The 20,089-nt window shown below is 45.8% G+C and overlaps 1 protein-coding gene across 2 annotated transcripts in view; it reads left to right on the top strand.

The window, feature by feature from the left end:
* The window catches only part of LOC142495811 (uncharacterized), a 165,562-nt gene that overhangs the window by 126,592 nt on the left and 18,881 nt on the right, over nucleotides 1-20,089 (top strand). For both annotated transcript variants that reach the window (XM_075601795.1, XM_075601794.1), the window contains exon 5: nucleotides 11,167-11,282. In XM_075601795.1, coding sequence (XP_075457910.1) covers nucleotides 11,167-11,282 — 116 coding nt within the window. The remainder of the gene's footprint in view (nucleotides 1-11,166; nucleotides 11,283-20,089) is intronic.

The following is a 20,089-nucleotide window of genomic DNA, read 5'->3' as shown; positions in this document are numbered from 1 at the left end:
TGCGGCTATCCGCTATGGTAATAAGCAGCATTAATGTATTTTAATAATAGTGTGCGGGAGCAGGGGGTCCCTTGAGCTGAACAGCATTAATTTGTGGATCAGGGACCCCCTGCTTACCAAGTTACAGGCCCCGGTATGTGTCATCCGGTGCCAGTGTCGCCGCCATCTTTAGAGAGCCCACGTTGCGTCTTGGACGCTATAAAGATGGCGGCGACATTGGCCTCCGATGCCCCATACCGGGGCCTGTAACTCGGGAAGCAGGGGGTCCCTTTGCCATAAATCAATGCGGTTCAGCTCAGGGGACCCCCTGCTTCCGCACAATATTATTAAAATACATTAATGCTGCTTCATTACCATAGCAGATAGCCGCTAAGGCAATGAAGGGGTTAAGGCATAATAGCATGTTTATTGGGGACAATTGCCCCCAATAAACATTGCAATAAACAACATACACCCCCTGTGCCCCCAACAACCTCTATACCCCCATTACATATATAACATTTTTGCGATGCACAGCAAGGATACTAGAGGCCGGCGGTGGCCCTTGGGTGTTCCCCACAGGCCTGCAGTACCAATTCTGTGCCCCCCCCCCAAAAAACAAATACTTTACAATAAATACACCCCCCCCCCCCTAACACATACAGTACAGTACAGTAATGTGGAAAATTACTATTATCCACATATGGATAATAGTGAATGTGCCCATTTTAAATACATAAAGAACAATAAATACATTAAATACATATTGCACTCACCCATGTCCGGCTGCCACCATGAAGGCCATCCTCATTTTCATCACCGTCCATGCCCCCTCCGATGCTGCAAAACATAAACAAGAATAAAAACAGCCAATGTAATGTCCCATAACCCCTTAATCACCATAGCGGTTATTAACCACTACAGTCATTAAGGGGTTAACCCACACTCACCCACCACTTGGGAAGCCTACATACCCTCCCCCACTACCCCCCCACCCCGTGAGGCCTAACCACCCTCACAAACTACCCAGCCGGGAGGCCTACCCACATACCCTTGGGGCCAATACCCCCTTCCCCCACCCCCAGTACCCACAATAAAAACAATACACAGCCCCACAATAAACATCATTATATTTATTAAATACATAATCCACCCCCTGTGCCCCACCATAAATACATGATTTATTATTTCACATAAATGGTTAATACCCCAGGCCCACGGGAGTCCCCGGTGGGCCTGACGGGTCACCTAACAGACCTACAGTAGCCCAGCACTATGTTTCAAACAGGGTCTGGAGGCCTAGGGGTGGTCCCCGCCAGGCACCATGGTCCACCAGGTGGTCTCCGCGGGTCACCGTGGACCACAATGGGGTCCCCACGGGTAGGCCCGCGGCTGTCTGGGGGGCCCCGGGTCAGAACCACAGGAGTCTGAGGGGCCTCGGGTGGTTCCCACGGGGGTCTGGGTCCCCACGGGTAGGCCCGTGGCTGTCTGGGGGGCCCCAGGTTAGACCCACAGGTGTCTGAGGGGCCTCGGGTGGTACCCACGGGGGTCAGGGGGCCCATGGGTGGTCCCTACGGGTCCGCTGTGCCCCCACAGATGTGCGGCCACTGGTTCTTCCCCGCAGGTGTCCCCCGTGGACCCGGCAGCCGTTTACCCGTGAGAAGCCAGAGGAGACTGCAGGTGGTCTCCATAGGTCCACCGCAGACCTGAGGAAACAACCCAGTATGTAAAAAAAAAACATGTCCTATACATTAAATACATCAATTCCTCCCCCCCTCCCCCCCACAGTACATACAGTATAATAATGTGCAAAATAACTATTATCCAGATAGGGATAATAGATTATTTGCCTATTATTAAACACATTAAGTAGCATAATAAAATAAATAAAGTTCTACTCACCTCATCAATAAGAAGCCGCCTCGCCAGCAAAATCCGTGATCTCCGTTGCCAACAAAATACATAGCCAATACATTGCAATTACATTCTGATATCAATTAACCCCTTAATCACCTTATCGGATAATAACCGCAAAGGTAATTAAGGGGTTAAGCCACCCTGGTCCGATACCCACCCTTCACACATTCATTTGTACAGTGGCTTCATCATGCAACTATATATATACATACATACATATATATATATATATATATATATATATATATATATATATATATATATATATATATATATATATATATATATACATATATATATATATACATATGAAAAAATACACACCTCAGTTGGCATGGCAGAGTTTGCATAGTGTTGCCCCAGTCGTCACTGGTCTCTTTAAATGACCGAGCACGCGCAGTGTCATGTAGATGTGGACATTCTCCAGGGTTACATCAATGCGCATGCGCGCCTATGCGCATGCGCGCCTATGCGCGCCACGGGGATAGAAGTAATCACATCAGTATTCCTATGCGCAGCCTCCTGTATTCAACACAGGGAATTGTAAGGTTCGCGCATGTGCGAACCGCCACTAATTTTGCTCTATGTGCCATACAGGCCACCGTAGCTACTCATGAGAAGCCTAATTAACATACTCAAGATGGCGATGCGTTCATACACACGCCTGCGGGTCACAGCGGCGCGGTTTTCGCGGGCAATCTTGCCCTTACACGGGTGAGTTTGTTTTATTCTGATTTGTGTGGGTATATAAGGGGGTTTATTAGCATTCACTTATTGCACGTCCCTGAGGAAGGTCACGTTTAGATGATCGAAACGTTGGATGTGGTGCCATGTTAATTTGAATATAGTTCTTCTGGACTTACAAGACTGTGTGCTGTCTCGTTTTTCCCGGACTCCAATCTGGTAAAACTTATTTGTATATATATATATATATACACATACATACATACATACATACATATATATATATATATATACAGTGTTTGACAAATCACCCAAAAATCTACTCGCCTAACCAAAAAATCTACTCGCCACCTAGTCCCGCCCACAACCCCACCCCTAGTCCCGCCCCCAACCCCGCTTTAAAATAAAATATATAAATAAAATACATTTAATAAATTCCTAGTCAGAACAACATTCATTTTTGACATAAATGTATTTTTTGTATTACTACAATTTGTCCTTGTTACGTGTGTGTGTGTGTGTGTGTGTGTGTGTGTGTGTGTGTGTGTGTGTGTGTGTGTGTGTGTGTGTGTGTGTGTGTGTGTGTGTGTGTGTGTGTGTGTGTGTGTGTGTGTGTGTGTGTGTGTAAATGTCGATCTAGAAATAAAAGCCAGGTGTGAATGACTAGTTTCCTGAACCCCTTAACCAGTGTCTAGACGTCCCCTAAAGCAGCAATCCTGCCTGGGATCTTACCTGATCCGCAGACCCTCAATGTCCAGGTACTCTCATTCCCGCAATGTTATACATTGGAGGGGAGGTGTTCCCTACCTGTCTTCTGTGTTAGGGGGGGTTCCGATGTCTTCCGTGTGAAGCTTGAGTCAGATCTTGAAGAAAGCAGTATAGGTTATTTCGGTGTAGTATAGGGCAGTTAAGATATATAGGGTAAATAAGAGATCCAGAAACAGAGTGTGAGATAGACACAGAGAGAGGGTGAGAGAGAGAGGGGGTGAGAGAGAGAGAGAGGGGGTGAGAGAGAGATGGTGAGAGAGAGAGAGGGGGTGAGAGCGAGAGGGGGTGAGAGAGAGAGGGGGTGAGAGAGAGGGTGAGAGAGAGGGTGAGTGAGAGGGTGAGTGAGCGGGTGAGAGAGAGAGAGAGGGTGAGAGAGAGAGGATGAGAGAGAGAGAGAGGGTCAGAGAGAGAGAGGGTGAGAGAGAGAGAGACAGAGGGCGAGAGACAGAGGGCGTGATTGGGTGTGGTGATGGGGGTATTGGGTGGGGTGACGGGATGATTGGGTGGGGTGGCGGGGTGATTGGGTGGGGTGGCGGGTGATTGAGTGGGGTGATGGGGTGATTGGGTGGTGGGGTGATTGGGGGGGTGGGGTGATGTGACACTTCTGGTAACACACACACACTCCCATGCACACACACACACACACACACACACACACACTTCCATGCACACACACACACACACACACACACACACACACACACACACACACACACACACACACACACACACACACACACACACACACACACACACACACACACGCACACACACACACACTTCCATGCACACACACACACACACACACACACACACACACACACACACACACACACACACACACACACACACACACACACACTCTCCCATGCACACACACACACTCTCCCATGCACACACACACTCTTCCATGCACACACACACTCCCATATGACAGGCAGAAGAAGAAGAAAGGCCACGTGACCGAGCACCACCACGACTGCCCCGCTCACCCCCCCATGACCATCTCCCGCCCTGCGTGGGCAGCCACGGGACCGTGGGGAAGTGGAGACCAAGGAGGTAAGGGGGAACACCCCCGCTACCATCTCCAGCCCTGCGCGGGTATCGGGGGAAGCGGGGATTAAGGGGGAACACCTCCGCCCTGCGCGGGTATCGGGGGAAGCGGGGATTATGGGAGAACACCTCCCCCCCGTGGTGCGGGTATCGGGGGAAGCTGGAATTAGCGCGGGAAGCCGGGGAGAGAAGGGGGCAACACCCCCACTACCATCACCCGCGGCGCAGGTATCAGGGGAAGCGGGAAGTGGCACGGGGACCGGGGAGAGAAGGGGGGGAACACCCCCACTACCATCGCCCGCCCCCCGCGGCACGGGTATCGGGGGAAGTCGAGGTAAGCAGGGACTGGGGAGAGAAGGGGGGAACACCCCCACTACCATCACCCGCCCCGCGGCACGGGTATCGGGGGAAGCGGGAAGTGGGGGAACACCTTGGCTTGCAGGGAAGGAGCAGAGGGGCCGCAGGATAGAGGATTAGAGTATTTACTCTCCAACATATTTCCGGCCAGAAAGAATGGCCACTCGTTGGGGGCGGGCTCATATAGAGCCTGGCCGCGCGCCCACAAAGCCTGGGAACGCGCGTCAATCAGCTGTTTCAACTGTTTCAACTGTTTCAACTGTTCAACAGTTTTTTTTTTTTTTGAGCGCGGAAAATTTCAGCGCGAGCAGGGAAATTTAAAAAAACAAACACGTGTACTGCTTGGGCCAATATTTACTCGCCCGGAGGTTAAATCCACTCACCCCGGGCGTGTAAATGTATAGGATTGTCGAACACTGTATATATATATATATATATATATATATATATATATATATATATATATCAAAAAATAAATAAACGATACCGTTCTGTGGCTAACAAAATGCTTTTATTTGTGCGAGCTTTCGAGATACACTGATCTCTTCTTCCGGCCGAGCTTCAATAATCAAAAAATAAATAAACGATATAGATAGATAGATAGATAGATAGATAGATAGATAGATAGATAGATAGATATACATATGATGAACCAATATACAAAGAAATGTTTAAGGGTTATCAAAAACATGCTTATTGCCAATTTATACAGTGATTTATTCAATCGTGATCTCCTTATTTGAGATGTCACTAACTTTTAAATGCAACAGATCTAACCTTATCAAACATGTCATTTGTCTTATATATTTTATGTTATTAATAGTTCATTTTGATTATACTCTCTAGAATGCCTTAATGCAATCTTCACATCTAATTATCATGTACCTTATAGTGCTGTTTGTTTACCAATTTAGCCTGTTATATTTCACTTACCAATTGTATTCACATCATTAGTGACATCTAACACACTCATAACATTTATAACACTAGTTATGTTGTTTCAATTTGTAGTTTATATATCTATCCTTGGACATCGATGGGGTCCTCAAAACACTTAGAATTTGCTTATATTTGTTTTAGCTGTACATATGTATATGTGTAAATTGATTCAACCCATTGTTTCAAATCATTAATTCTTTATTGGCTATTTGCTGTTCACCTCCCTATAAATACCAAAGACATATGCTTGAAGGGTAACCCCTGAAGAAGTCGCCATTTGATGATGAAACGCGTAGGGCGTGGCTAGAATCTGGCCGCCATTTGCCCACAAACATTGATGCAGATTGATATAGAACTTTTGGCTCCTGTGTGCTGCTGCTCTCCCGGCCTGCTACCTTATCCATATTACATCTGAGGTGCCTGTTTCCCGGAGGGACTAATGGTATGGAGCATTGAAGGTGAAAGATCCCTCTTCCGGTTCCGGTTCACGAAGGAGATCCACGTGACGACGCCACTGACTGCGGACGGATGCTGGTGATTGAGCTGCAAGGCACATGAGAGCCTATCTCATAAATGCTTTTATTTGCTGTATCCTTGTGAGTGGCCATTTGTCAGATTTTATGTTCATTCAATACATTTTTATTGTGGTAATGCACTAGGTGTGCGCCTGTTTCTTTTTTGTTCTTTTTTCCATATATATATATATATATCAAAAAATAAATAAACGATACCGTTCTGTGGCTAACAAAATGCTTTTATTTGTGCGAGCTTTCGAGATACACTGATCTCTTCTTCCGGCCGAGCTTCAATAATCAAAAAATAAATAAACGATATAGATAGATAGATAGATAGATAGATAGATAGATAGATAGATAGATAGATAGATAGATAGATAGATAGATAGATAGATAGATAGATAGATATACATATGATGAACCAATATACAAAGAAATGTTTAAGGGTTATCAAAAACATGCTGTAAGAAAAATACCACTTCTCCATATCAGCCACAGCCACAGTAAAATAAAATCCTTTTTCCTAAACAAATCAAATCTCATCTTCCAATCAAAAGCATCAAATGCCAATCAAAACATTGAATTTACATTGTATACATGATGCATACAATCTATGCACCATGTACACTTTGCCAATCAATGTTAACAATAAAATATTCCAAACAAAATACCAGAAAATCCAAACAAGTATACTATTTAAACCAAGCAAGTCACCATAAATCAATTAGCATTCATTAATCAAATCACAAAACAAATAAAATACCATCCATAACAATTACACAATTAAGTATTTCAATCGTTAAACAGAACAAGTTACCATCAGACAAAATATAAGTACCAAAAAGAATACGATATACAAAAGCAAGCCTCACCCTGACCTAAAATTACATCTATCTAATTACAAAATAATTGTTTCTGGTATAGGTGCGTTCCTACCATTGTTTTTTCTTTTAACTGACCAATAAATTACTCTATTTATAACTTATCCCTATCTGGAGTTACCCTCATTTTTTGGCGCTATACTAGCTGGAAGTTGCTGGGAAACGCTGCTGTGCTCCTCTTCATCCTTTGCTGTTTCTGGTATAGGGGCATATATACCTAAGGCAAATGAAACACCAAAAATATTCAACAAACACGGGCAGCTCTAAATCCGGCATGCATATATATAATTTGCACAAACTGCAGATTTGTGCACATTACAAGCGGAATCACTATGACCATTGTATACTCTAATGTTTGGTATACTTTAGCCCATGTATTACTAATACTATTGGTTGGTAATCTCTCCCTGGCCAGCGGCCGTTTTGTATATGTTTTTGTGGTCTCCATGACAATCACACGCAATGACGCACATTGCGCAATGAAGTCACATGCGTAATTTCCCGATTTTAAAACGGGATGCTTTTATGTGTCACAATATTGTGGTAGATGAACTAGAGGATTAGTGTGGTTGTTGCATAATCTAGGACGTTTATTTGTTATTATACTACTGATATTTATCAGTGATGCAGCTGTGGCTTCTATCTGGTCAGTGTCCGTCTTGCAATTAATATCACAGTCACTATGGCAACCGCATGCTATGACGCGTAATGCGTGATGACGTCACATGCGTCATTTCACTGGTTCCATAACGGAATGACACATTGTGTGCCACATGACTGTGATGGACCAATTAGAGCCACAGCAATGTTAATATAGACTCTAGGACGCTGTTATACCTACGGGAACCCTCCCCTTTGCCACAGTTGTTTAAAAATTAAGAATTGAATTCGTTTTGGTGCGAATTCTGCTCATTTACCCTCCCTATATAATGCTAGCTCATTTCTCCTCTCACCACTCCCCGAAGAAGACCGTTTTAAGTCGAAACGCGCTGAGTGGGAGTCTGTGGAGTGGGACCCCTACCTTTTCCCTGACAAGAGGCTCTGGTCACTCTATTTTTGGCTTTTGACACCCATGCTTTTAGTGGTGATGTATATACATCTTTGATATATGTGCAATTATTGCCTCCACTTTTTGCAGCTGTTATCTCACAAGAAATAGTTATCTCCGCTTGGAATGTGCACAAATCTGCAGTTTGTGCAAATGATATATATGCATGCCGGATTTAGAGCTGCCCGTGTTTGTTGAATGTTTTTTGTGTTTCATTTGCCTTATCCATGTACCTCTGCCTCTAGGTATATATGTTTGGTAGATGTGAGTCCCCCTCCTCTTTTAATTTTCTTCCCTTGTTTTTAACCTACAATAATAAATTCCATTGTTAACATTTTCTCGGTATGCCCGTGTGCTTTTTCAAAGGTTGCTTTTCTTGTTGCTACATATATATATATGTGTGTATATATATAGTTGCATGATGAAGCCACTGTACAAATGAATGTGTGAAGGGTGGGTATTGGGCCAGGGTGGCTTAACCCCTTAATTACCTTTGCGGTTATTAACCGATAAGGTGACTAAGGGGTTAATTGATATCAGAATGTAATTGCAATGTATTGGCTAAATATTTTGTTGGCAACGGAGGACACGAATTTTGCTGCGAGGGGGTTTCTTATTGATGAGGTGAGTAGAACTTTATTTATTTTATTATGCTACTTAATGTGTTTAATAATGGGCAAATAATCTATTATCCCTATCTGGATAATAGTTATTTTGCACATTATTGTACTGTATGTGTTGTGGGGGGGAGGGGGATTTATGTATTTAATGTATAGGACAGGTTTATTTTTTTTTTACATACAGGGTTATTTCCTCAGGTGTGCGGGGGACCTATGGAGACCACCTGTGGTCTCCTCGGGCTTCTCACAGCTAAACGGCTGCCGGGTCCACGGGGGACAGCTGCGGGGAAGAACCGGTGGCCACACATCTGTGGGGGCACCGCGGACCCGTAGGGACCACCCGTGGGTCCCCAGACCCCCGTGGGAACCACCCGAGGCCCCTCAGACACCTGTGGGTCTGACCCGGGGCCCCCCAGACAGCCACGGGCCTACCCGTGGGGATCCCATTGTGGCCCACAGTGACCCCCAGAGACCACCTGGTGGACAATGGCGCCTGGCGGGGACCTGACAACAGGCCTCCAGACCCTGTTTGAAACATGGTGCTGGGCTACTGTAGGTCTGTGAGGTGACCCGTCAGGCCCACCGGGGACTCCCGTGGGCCTGGGGTATTAACCCTGTATGTAAAATAATACATCATGTATTTATGGGTGGGCACAGGGGGTGGGTTATGTATTTAATAAATATAATGATGTTTATTGTGGGGCTGTGTATTGTTTTTATTGTGGGTACTGGGGGTGGGGGTAGGGGGTATTGGCCCCAAGGGTATGTGGGTAGGCCTCCTGGCTGGGTATTGGGTGACGGTTGATAGGCCTCACGGGGTGGGGGGGGGGGGTAGTGGGGGAGTGTATTTAGGCCTCCCGAGTGGTGGGTGAGGGTGGGTTAACCCCTTAATGACTGTAGCGGTTAATAACCGCTATGGTGATTAAGGGGTTAGGGGAGATTACATTGGCTGTTTTTATTCTTGTTTATGTTTACAGCATCGGAGGGGGCATGGACGGTGATGAAGATGAGGATGGCTTTCATCGTGGCAGCCGGACAAGGGTGAGTGCAATATGTATTTATTGTATTTATTGTTCTTTATGTATTTTAAATGGGCAAATGCAGTATTATCCTTTTGTGGATAATAGTAATTGTGCCCATTACTATACTGTATGTGTTAGGGGGTAGGGGGGGTTATTTCTTTATAAGTATGTATGTGTTTTGACATTAATTTGGGGGGGCACAGAATTAGTACTGCAGGCCTGTGGGTAACACCCGAGGGCCCCCGCCGGCCTATAGTATCATTGATGTGCATATATGTGTATGTTAGGGGGGTATAGGGGTTGTTTGTGTAATATATATATTTATATATTTATTTATTTATTTATTGGCCAAAGTGGGTATTAGCCCCAACGGTGGTTTGTTTAGGGCTTGCGGGTGGGTAGCGGGAGGGCTTAACCCCTTCATGACCGTAGCGGTATTAACCGCTACGGTCATGAAGGGGTTAAGTGCACCCGCAACCCCCCCCCGCAAGCCCTAAACAAGCACCATGGGCCAAATACCCCCTTCACCCAACCCCGCTACCCACAATAAACCTGGCACGGCTGGTTAACCCCTTCATTGCCTTAGCAGTTAGCCGCTAAGGTAATGAAGTGGGCTTTAAATGCATTTTTCCTGCCTCGGTTGCATGCCGGGGGGCTCCGGTGCTTGTATTAATGGGTATCAGCTCCGGAGACACCCGGCATCAATCCCAGGCAGGAAAAAGGCCTGATTTTTTCTAAGTGTCGACCTTGCCGATGCTTCTCCACCACCAACTTGCCAACTTTAGTTGGCGGGCTGTATTGGCGTAAAAATCTAAATTCTAGAGTGCCGATCAGCAGCAAAAAGCTGATCGGGGCTACTAGAATTCAGCCGATTTCAAAAAGTGCCGAAAAGTTGCTTATCGGCACCCGCATGCCGAAAAGTTTTTATCGGGAACAAAAATTGACGATTTTGGCCACTTTTCGGAGCTTACTGAATCAGGAAGGCAATTTTGGTGAGAAAATGGCGAAAAAAAGCCTTTTCGGCGCTTACTGCATAGAGCCCTTAGTTATGATCTTTAAAAATGCTGAAGCCTCACACATCTGAATTATTGAACTAAAAATCAGATGCTTTCAAAGGCAAGTCTTTCACATTACTTTATTCAAAATATATATTTTAAAAAGAGCAATTTTTTTCTGGACTAAAATATTGATAAGGTTGTGCGTGCCTGTGCTGATAACAAAAATACTAACATTGTGAACCAATATATTTACATTGAATATAATTATATAATGTAATACATTTACACATTTTACTAATGTGCTAAATGAGAAAAAAAACCTCCAATTAAAGATATTCCATATCCATATCAGTCATTATCCTTTGTGTGCTTTTGCATTACACAGCAAAGCTCATCATTTATTCCTACATACCACCGGAGAATGGGAGAAAACCTGTTACTTTGAGAATTGAAGGCACAAACCTCTACTTCTCGTATCAGTCTGGCACTCTTCAACTACAAGTGAGTTCTGAATTATTTGTCTATGTACAGCAAATAAAAAACCCACTTATGAGCACATTCACATTGTTACGTAACATGTTGCCTCATGACCAGAGGTCCCCGATCGGTGCCCAGAACTTTTGGTACAGTATCTGCTGTCACCAGAGCCATCGAGGGTAGGCTCAAACCTATACTAGTTTCTAGGACTACATGAGAAACAGGTCACACTAGCCGGACACAGGGAGTACACTGGCGACATACTTTATTCGAGCTCGGCTAGTCCCACGAATTCGGGTATACCCGGGTGTATTGAGGTTTGTGACTGTTTTCTGCCCAAGTGCATTGCGTTATTTTCCAGGCAGGGATTGAAGCATTTTATTCCCGCTGGCTGCAATACTGCACAGTATATATATATATATACTGCATTACAATTCATGAATTTATGCCATCTGGTAGACACGCGAAGCATTGCAGCCTATTAAATCCTAATCATTATCATTTAACAGATCAGCCGCCCGTCAGCCAGGCATGAACCCAGGCTGGGAAGGCAAACGCAACAGGGCTTGTCAGAGGTGAGGAGCGGCGCATTCCAGGTATCTGCCAGGTACATACTGGGTATTTGCTCGAATAAAGTGTGTCGGTGCAGTATAATAAGTTTTGGGTTTGTTATGGGAACACAACAACAGGGATTCTAACACTCATGACAGATATACAATAAAGGGGCATGGCATTGGGCAATTACTCACAAAAAGAGCGTAATCATAGTCCTCCAGGATGCTGCCTGAGTTACGTGATCCTGGGTGCTATTAGTCCTGGTGAGGGCTCTAGAAGAGCCTGAATAGTCCACAGACCCCACTCCCAGTCGTTGGGTAACTTCCCAGCAGGTCAACAAAACAAAATGCTGGGACATGGCTAATAGCCTTCAGGCTATTAAGCCCATGATAGATGGTAGCCTCCTACTCTATACACCATCCATGGATGCCCCAGCACAAAGGTAGTCCTTTAAAGGACATAAATGAAAAACGTGGCCTGGAAGCTTCCTGGCTACCCATCCCAAGGTAGTTAGTAGCCACTTGGTTCTTTGTCTGGTACAGTGTGGATCGCCACCCGCTGCAGATGGATGTCCCAAAAGAAAGGTTGTCCTTTACTGGACCCAAGGGGAAACATGGTAGCTTAGTAGCCTCCTACAGTAGCTACCGATCTGGTAGCCGACTTGCTACTTAGCTGATGTTGTGGGGCTTGTCACCAGCCAAAGCTCGATGCCCCAAAACAAAGATGGTCCTTTACTGGACCCAAGGGGAAACATTGCTGCTAAGTAGCCTCCTGGCTACCCATTTGGTAGCCACCTGACTACATAGCTGATGTAGTTGAGCTCGCCACCTGCCAAAGCTGGAAGCCCCAAAACAAAGTAACCCTTCCCAGGATACAAATGGGAGATGTGGTTTGTTACATCCTGCCTACCAAACCCTGGGGGGTGGGAACTGCTACTGGCCGAAGCGTGATGCCACAAACGTACCTCTGGGGTTAGCTCTCAATGCAGCTATCCTCCGAATACAAGGAGAGGTTGCTGGTCTCCTTTGCAGGAGTGCCAGGATCGTTCACAGGGGGTCTCCTGTCGATATGGATCACCCCCACGATCCATCACTCCAAACAGCTCCGGCAGATGCTTAACATACCAACTGCAGCTCCACCGGACACTCCAGACCCCAGCATTGTGTATCCTCAGTTCTCATCTGCTGACTCTCAATACAGGAACACTCAAACAGTCCCCTGTCAGGAGACTTAGCTCTCTGCTCTGCCTCTTTCTCTCTGCCTCTCTCTCTTTCTGCCTCTGCCTCTCTCTGCCTCTCTCCCTCTCTCTGCCTCTCTCTCTCTGCCTCTGCCTCTCTCTCTCTGCCTCTGCCTCTCTCTCTCTCTGCCTCTCTCTCTCTCTCTCTCTCTCTCTCTCTCTCTCTCTCTCTCTCTCTCTCTCTCTCTCTCTTCTGCCTCTGCCTCTCTCTGCCTCTGCCTCTCTCTCTGCCTCTGCCTCTCTCTCTGCCTCTGCCTCTCTCTCTGCCTCTGCCTCTCTCTCTGCCTCTCTCTCTGCCTCTGCCTCTCTCTCTGCCTCTGCCTCTCTCTTTGCCTCTCTCTCTGCCTTTCTACCTCTGTCTCTCTCTGCCTCTCTCTCTCTCTCTCTCTCTCTCTCTCTGCCTCTCTCTGTCTCTGCCTCTCTCTCTCTCTCTATCTCTGCCTCTCTCTCTCTCTCTGCCTCTCTCTCTCTCTGCCTCTCTCTCTCTCTCTGCCTCTCTCTCTCTCTCTCTGCCTCTCTCTCTCTCTCTGCCTCTCTCTCTCTCTGCCTCTCTCTCTGCCTCTCTCTCTCTCTCTGCCTCTCTCTGCCTCTCTCTCTCTCTCTCTCTCTCTCTCTCTCCTCTGCCTCTCTCTCTGCCTCTCTCTCTCTGCCTCTTTCTCTCTCTCTCTGCCTCTCTCTCTCTCTGCCTCTGTAACGCTTGTGCTCACCACAAACATGGCGGGACCCCGGTTCTGAGGTGAGAGAGTATAGAACATGCCACCCACAGCAGCGGAGGCCCGTCTGGAGAGTGGATAGTCAAGGTTAGCCGGCTCAGGGTTGGGGAGAGTAGAATGGTCTTGATACTTGTTGAGGTCAGAGGTTGGAGCCAGGAAAGTAGTAGGCAGCCAGGTGCCATTGTCAAGGGGTTGGAGCCAGTAGGATAGTTGTTGTTCGTGTGCTGTGGTCAGGGATGGAGAGATACGGAAGGTCAGAGACAAGCCGGGGTCGATATCCAGAGAAGGGTCCAAAGTCTAGTCTGGTCGGTACACAGGAGATCAAACGCAGAGGCAGGCAAGGCAAGGCAAAACAGCATTAACAGTGATGTGGGAACAGCAAGGCTACAATGAAATACAGTTTGCTCAGCCAAAGAAGGATTTAGAGCGCTGAGCATATATGTATGTGAGTCCAATGAGACAGGGGGGTGGAGCGGAGGAGCGGCCTCTGTGGAGGCAGGGATAGGCTGTGAGGTGCAGGAGACAGGTGAGCGAGATGAGTGTTGACATGCAGCTGGGGAGCTGTGCACACGCATCACGTGTGCGCACCGCATGGGGCGGCTGTGCGTTGCAAGCAGGGAGCGGAGCCAAGCTACATAGGAACCTTGAAAACCCTCCGTGGGTGCTCGCGCTCTGTAAGGTGCGCCGGAGGCTGTGAAGCCACAGGTAAGGAGGAAGCATGCCGCGGGGGATGTGCTCCCCGATTCCTTACAGTACCCCCCATTTGAGGAGCGGCCTCAGGATGACTCCAATATGGTTTGAGGTTTTTTTTTTTAGCATGAAACCGCCTTACAAGACTGGGGGCATGTACTTGATGGTAGGGTATCCAGGACCTCTCTTCTGGTCCAAACCTTCCAATGGACCAAGTATTGGATAGCCCCTCTAAATCGTCTTGTGTCGATGATGGATTGTATCTCGCACTCTTCGTGTCCTTGTACGATTACAGGCGGTGGTTTGGATGAGGAATCTGGAAATTGAGAACTTTGAAAAACAGGCTGCAAGAGAGACACATGAAAAACTGAAGGTATCCTCATGGAAGAAGGAAGTTTAAGACGGTACACTACCGGATTGACTCACTCCAGGATAGGAAATGGACCCAGGAATCTTGGAGCCAATTTGAGAGTTGGTGTCTTAAGCCTGATATTTTTTGAAGAAAGCCACAGTCTGTCTCCTGGTTTGAAGTTGGGTGCCTTGCAGCGATGACAATCAGCCTGTGATTTCTGTCTGCGAGTTGCCTCCTCGAGAGACTTTTGAATCCTCCTCCATGACTACTGTAAATAATAAATTATTTTGTCCGCTGCTGGAACCCCTGAAGAAGTAGTAGTGATGGGGATCCGTGCAGGTGGGAAACCGTAATTGACAAAGCACGGGGATTCCCATGTAGATTCGTTTCTAAGGGAGTTGTGGGCAAATTCTGCCCATGGAAGAAGATCCGCCTAGTCGTCTTGGACATCAGAGATGAAACATCTTAAGTATTGCTCCAAGGTCTGGTTATTCCTTTCAGTTTGTCCATTGGTCTGGGGATGATACCCTGAGTAAAATTGAAGAGAAATATCCATCCTTTGGCGAATGCACGCCAGAATTTCGAGATAAATTGAGATCCATGATCGGACACTATGGAAAAAGAGACCCCATGACTGCGAAAAATTTACTTAATGAAGATGTCCGCCAAGGTAGTGGAGTTGGGCAAGCCTTTCAGAGGAATAAAGTGAGATTGCTTTAAAAATCTATCAAAAATAACCAGAATGGTGTTCATTCCTCTGGAAATAGGAAGTTCAACAATAAAGTCCATAGACAGATGAGTCCAAAGACGATCCGGTATGGGCAGTAGAAGACCAGATGGTTTGCTGCGTGCAGTTTTATTTCGGGCGCAAGTGGAGCAGGATTTGATCAATTCTTCAATGTCTTAACATGTTGGGCCACCAAAATGTTCGTCTAATGACATCTATAGTTCTTCTGGTACCAGGATGACCGGCATACTTAGACGATGAACCCCATTCTAGAATTTTCTTACGAAATTGTGATGCAGTGTATAAACAACCCTCCTGCACCTGTAGACCTTCAGGAATGCGAGTTTGAGTAGCCAACATGCCACCCATGACTTCAAAAGAATTAGCGGAAATAACATATTTGGAGGGAAGGATAGTCTCCGATATGTCTTCAGACGTCTTCTACCACGAATTGGCGGGACAAAGCGTCAGCTTTCAGTTTTTTTGACCCAGGAATATAAGAGATAAGATAATTGAATCTAGAGAACAAAAGTGACCAACGGGCCTGATGGGCACCAAGGTGTCGAGCACTTTCTATATAGAGCAAATTTTTATGATCTGTGAGGATTGTGATAGGGTTTTCGGAACCTTCCAAAAGGTGTCTCCATTCTTGTAGTGCAAGCTTAATAGCTAGAAGCTTCCGGTTGCCAACATCATAGTTCTGCTCTGCCAAAGAAAAATTTTTAGAGAAAAAAACACAAAGGTGTAGTTTAGCTTGAGGTGATTGGGGCTGGAGCTATATTGTCTCAGTGGCAAACGTCAAAAGCATCTACCTCCAGAGTGAAAGGTAGTTTGGGGTCTGGGTGGCGTAAGATAGGGGCAGACACAAAAGCTTTCTTGAGTGAATCGAAGGCTTGAAGTGATGCAGGTGGCCAGGCAGAGGCACTGCTCCTTTCTTAGTTAAAGCAGTGATCGGAGCTACTGTAGAAGAGAAGTTTCAAATAAAGTTACGATAATAATTAGCAAACCCTAAAAAATGTTGAAACGCTTTCAAAGATGTAGGTTGTGGCCATTCCAACACTGCCTTGAGTTTTTCAGGGTCCATGGAGAATCCAGAGTCTGAAATAATATAGCCAAGGAATGACGTAGTAGTTTGGTGAAACTGGCATTTCTCCAGTTTAGCATAGAGATGGTTCTCCCGTAGACGAGACAGGACCAGTTTGGTGTTATGAATATGTTTTACATATGTTGGGCTTATTCTCTGGATCTCTAATCCACTATTTAATCATTTCAAACTAAACCATAGTTAGAATAATTTTGTGGAATATTGGAGATATCAATCCTCCAGTTGTGAGAGCCAAAATGTTATCACACCTGCAGGTATAGCATTCTTGCCAGAGACACGCCTAGCCTAAAAAGAACATGATAAACTGGTAAGACACTGGTTTGCCTGATTTAACAGCACACAAATAAGCAATGTTATCCTCTTTAAAAAAAATGACACCTACAAATTCTGAACTCTAAAATAGATCCCGAGGGTAGGTTCATACATGTAAAGCAATATTAAATGATACACTGCAGCTACTGTGCAACCTGTATGATCCAAATTCATATAGCAGTGAGTTCCTTATGTTTTTAGCCAATGAACTATCAGTTGATGATGATGCTGTTTAATATTTTGAAGATAAATCAGAATACATGGGCAGGTTTAAAAATGAAACAAAATAAGAATTTGACCTCCCAACTGTCCCAGAGAAAACAGAGTAAGGAAAGATGTCCACTTCCAATGTACAGTAGGCTGCATAAGATTATAACTAGGCTTTTTTTTTAGCCTAGTACAATTTGATCTTCAGACCAGACACAGCACTTTTCCAAAATGTGGATACTATAAAGCTGATTTTATCCATTGCTCATGGGCACAGGAAACATTGTCTGGAACAAAACCACTCAAATCACTGGCAAATTCATTAACTGCAAATAATTAGCCAATTATAATCCACTGTTATTTGGAGTACTGTCTTCTTTGCTATCTTAACAAAGGATCAACTGCAGATACTCCTAGATGCTAGGAAAATATCCAATTTCTTTAAAGAAATATCCAGCCTCATGTTATTAAACAGATCAATATGTACATTTCTTTGGATGTGTGGGAGGTGTACCTAGATATTCAGCCCTCAGGAGTGGAGTACCTTACATTTCAAAACCCAAAGACATCACCCCTGGTTAACACAATCTGTGTGTCCTTCAGATTAGTTGATTACAATCAGAATAGTTATTAGCATTACACATCATTTGTTTCTCAGTTGCTATTGTATTCTTTAAAATTATTATTGAATAGGATAGTTTTGTTGTTGGAATGCCACTTTTCTCTGAAAATACAGAAAATAAAATCCGTGGTCTCTCATAACTTTTATATTTGGGGAGGATAGCTCATCTTGCGGATCTCAACTATTCAATAGCATTAGCAATTAGCAATGTTATATATATATATATATATATATATATATAGATAGATATATCATTGCTAATGTATATGTAGCCCTCTTTCCTGCTGCTCTAGAGCGACAACTTGTGCTGCATGTACCTGCTGGCTCAGCGAGATCTGGGCCTCCGCTAACTGGGAGTCTGGGGTAATATTAGGGTCTTGGCAGCGCCTCCACTTACCCAGGATCCCCAATAAGTGAGATTCCCCTAGGTAAGAATAACGATAACACACTTCCACTTGATAACTGTTTACTAATACGTGATGGCAGAACCTTATCTTATACCTGTTAATGATAATACACTTATAATAACACATATGAATGGCTGACATCCAACAACCTATATCTGTGGCTTGGCCACTCTCCTATAGAGTAATGTCACTTTCCCACCACTGCGTGCACCCCACACCGTGTCCAATATATATATATATATATATATATATATATATATATATACATATATACACATATATATATATATATATATATATATATATATATATATGCGCAGCCCCTTGGTCACTCAACCCAGTGTCCCCAAAGAGTCCTCCCCCAAGGCGGGATCAGCGCCTGCTGGTACTGGTGTTGGTGCACTTGTTAAATACCTTCCGGCTACTCCTGCAGCTGGCAACAGACTTCAAAAAGGATCCGCCAATCAAGCGCAGTCTCTCACGAGTTGGTGATGTCCAGCAGCTTGAGCCCAAACCACTGTTCACACACTCCGCAGCTCCGCGACACTGTGTCCCTATCTGTTACTACAGTAAGGGACTAGATGTCTATCTCTATTGGGCGTTCCCTGCAGCACCACAAGCTTATGGTGACTCAGGGTCTGCACTGGGCCTGAGGGGAAATCTGGCCTATGCAGGTGGGTCACTGACCCCCTGCACACACACCCTCTCCCCTTGCTCTTCCGGTGCCCTCTGGCTAGCGTGGTCTCTCCCCCACGCTAACCTTTCCTGCCTGCCAGCGGTCCCTGCACTCCTATTCGTTCCCTGGTGTCAGGTGGTGCTGCTAAGGCTCATGGGACCTTTAGTTTACTGTGGAGCCTCCTGGTCATTGGCCAGCCATTCGCGCGCTTTACACTGCGCATGCGCGAACTCTCTCCGCTCCGGGCCGTCGCGCCTGACTATTGCGCAATGCCCAACAAACATGGCGGCACCCTGTACTACTGGGCTGCCGCGGAACCTCCAAATGCTCCCTCAATACACACCCCCTCAGGATGCACCCTGCAGCAAAGGTGAGAAGGAAACCAGGACACCCCTACATTCTCCCCCTGGTGCAATCCAACATCCCCGCTTGGGAACGTACCAATACACATATTTACACAATAAAAATGCATACATGAGAAAAACAATTTATCACTGTATACTCTACATGAGGTTATACAGTACATTTCATTGAACATTCCAATCACAGATCTCACTCTATGGCGAGCCCACTGCTGAGCCTCATAATGGGGTGCCCCGAATTGATCGTATGTCATTCTCATGGGAGGTTGCCCAGCTCTTTGGCTTCTGCGCAGGTGCTCTTCCGTTACTCCCTCTGGAGAGTAACAATTCTCACTTGGCAATTCAATCTCTTCCCTTGAGGGGTTCAATGTTTCTACACAGTCTCTTTGAGGCACAAAGCATGGGCTCTGTGGGTTTAATGGCTGGCTCATTGGAGTCAGCGTATCTGTCGTTGGACCAAGGGGCCCTTTACCCGTAGCTCCTTCGGGAGATGCCCCCGCGGTCGGAAGGCCCCTTTGAGAGGTTCCCTCCATAGGATCCTCAGAGGTGGCATCAACTACAGTCTCTGGCCCACCCTCTGTAATATCTGATTCTGCATCTAGCTAAACAGTGGGCACTTCCAAATCGTTATCCCCTACTTGAGGTATGGGAAGGAGGTAATTTCTATGCCATACCTTTACCCGGCCTTTTGAGTCTTTGATGCGGTATACCGGGAGGCCAGGCATCTGCGACTCCACTTCATACACGCCATCTCTCCACCGGTCGGCCAGTTTGTCCTTTCCGGGGACACCCAAATTGCGAAGGAGAACCGCATCCCCTGGGCGGATTTCCTTATGGCGCACTCTGTGATCATAGTGCCTCTTATT

This window comes from Ascaphus truei, chromosome 5 (genome assembly GCF_040206685.1).
Source record: "Ascaphus truei isolate aAscTru1 chromosome 5, aAscTru1.hap1, whole genome shotgun sequence".
NCBI classification, from domain to species: domain Eukaryota; kingdom Metazoa; phylum Chordata; class Amphibia; order Anura; family Ascaphidae; genus Ascaphus; species Ascaphus truei.
Note: the sequence above shows the minus strand (reverse complement) of the source record. Positions and strands in the feature narration are given on the sequence as shown.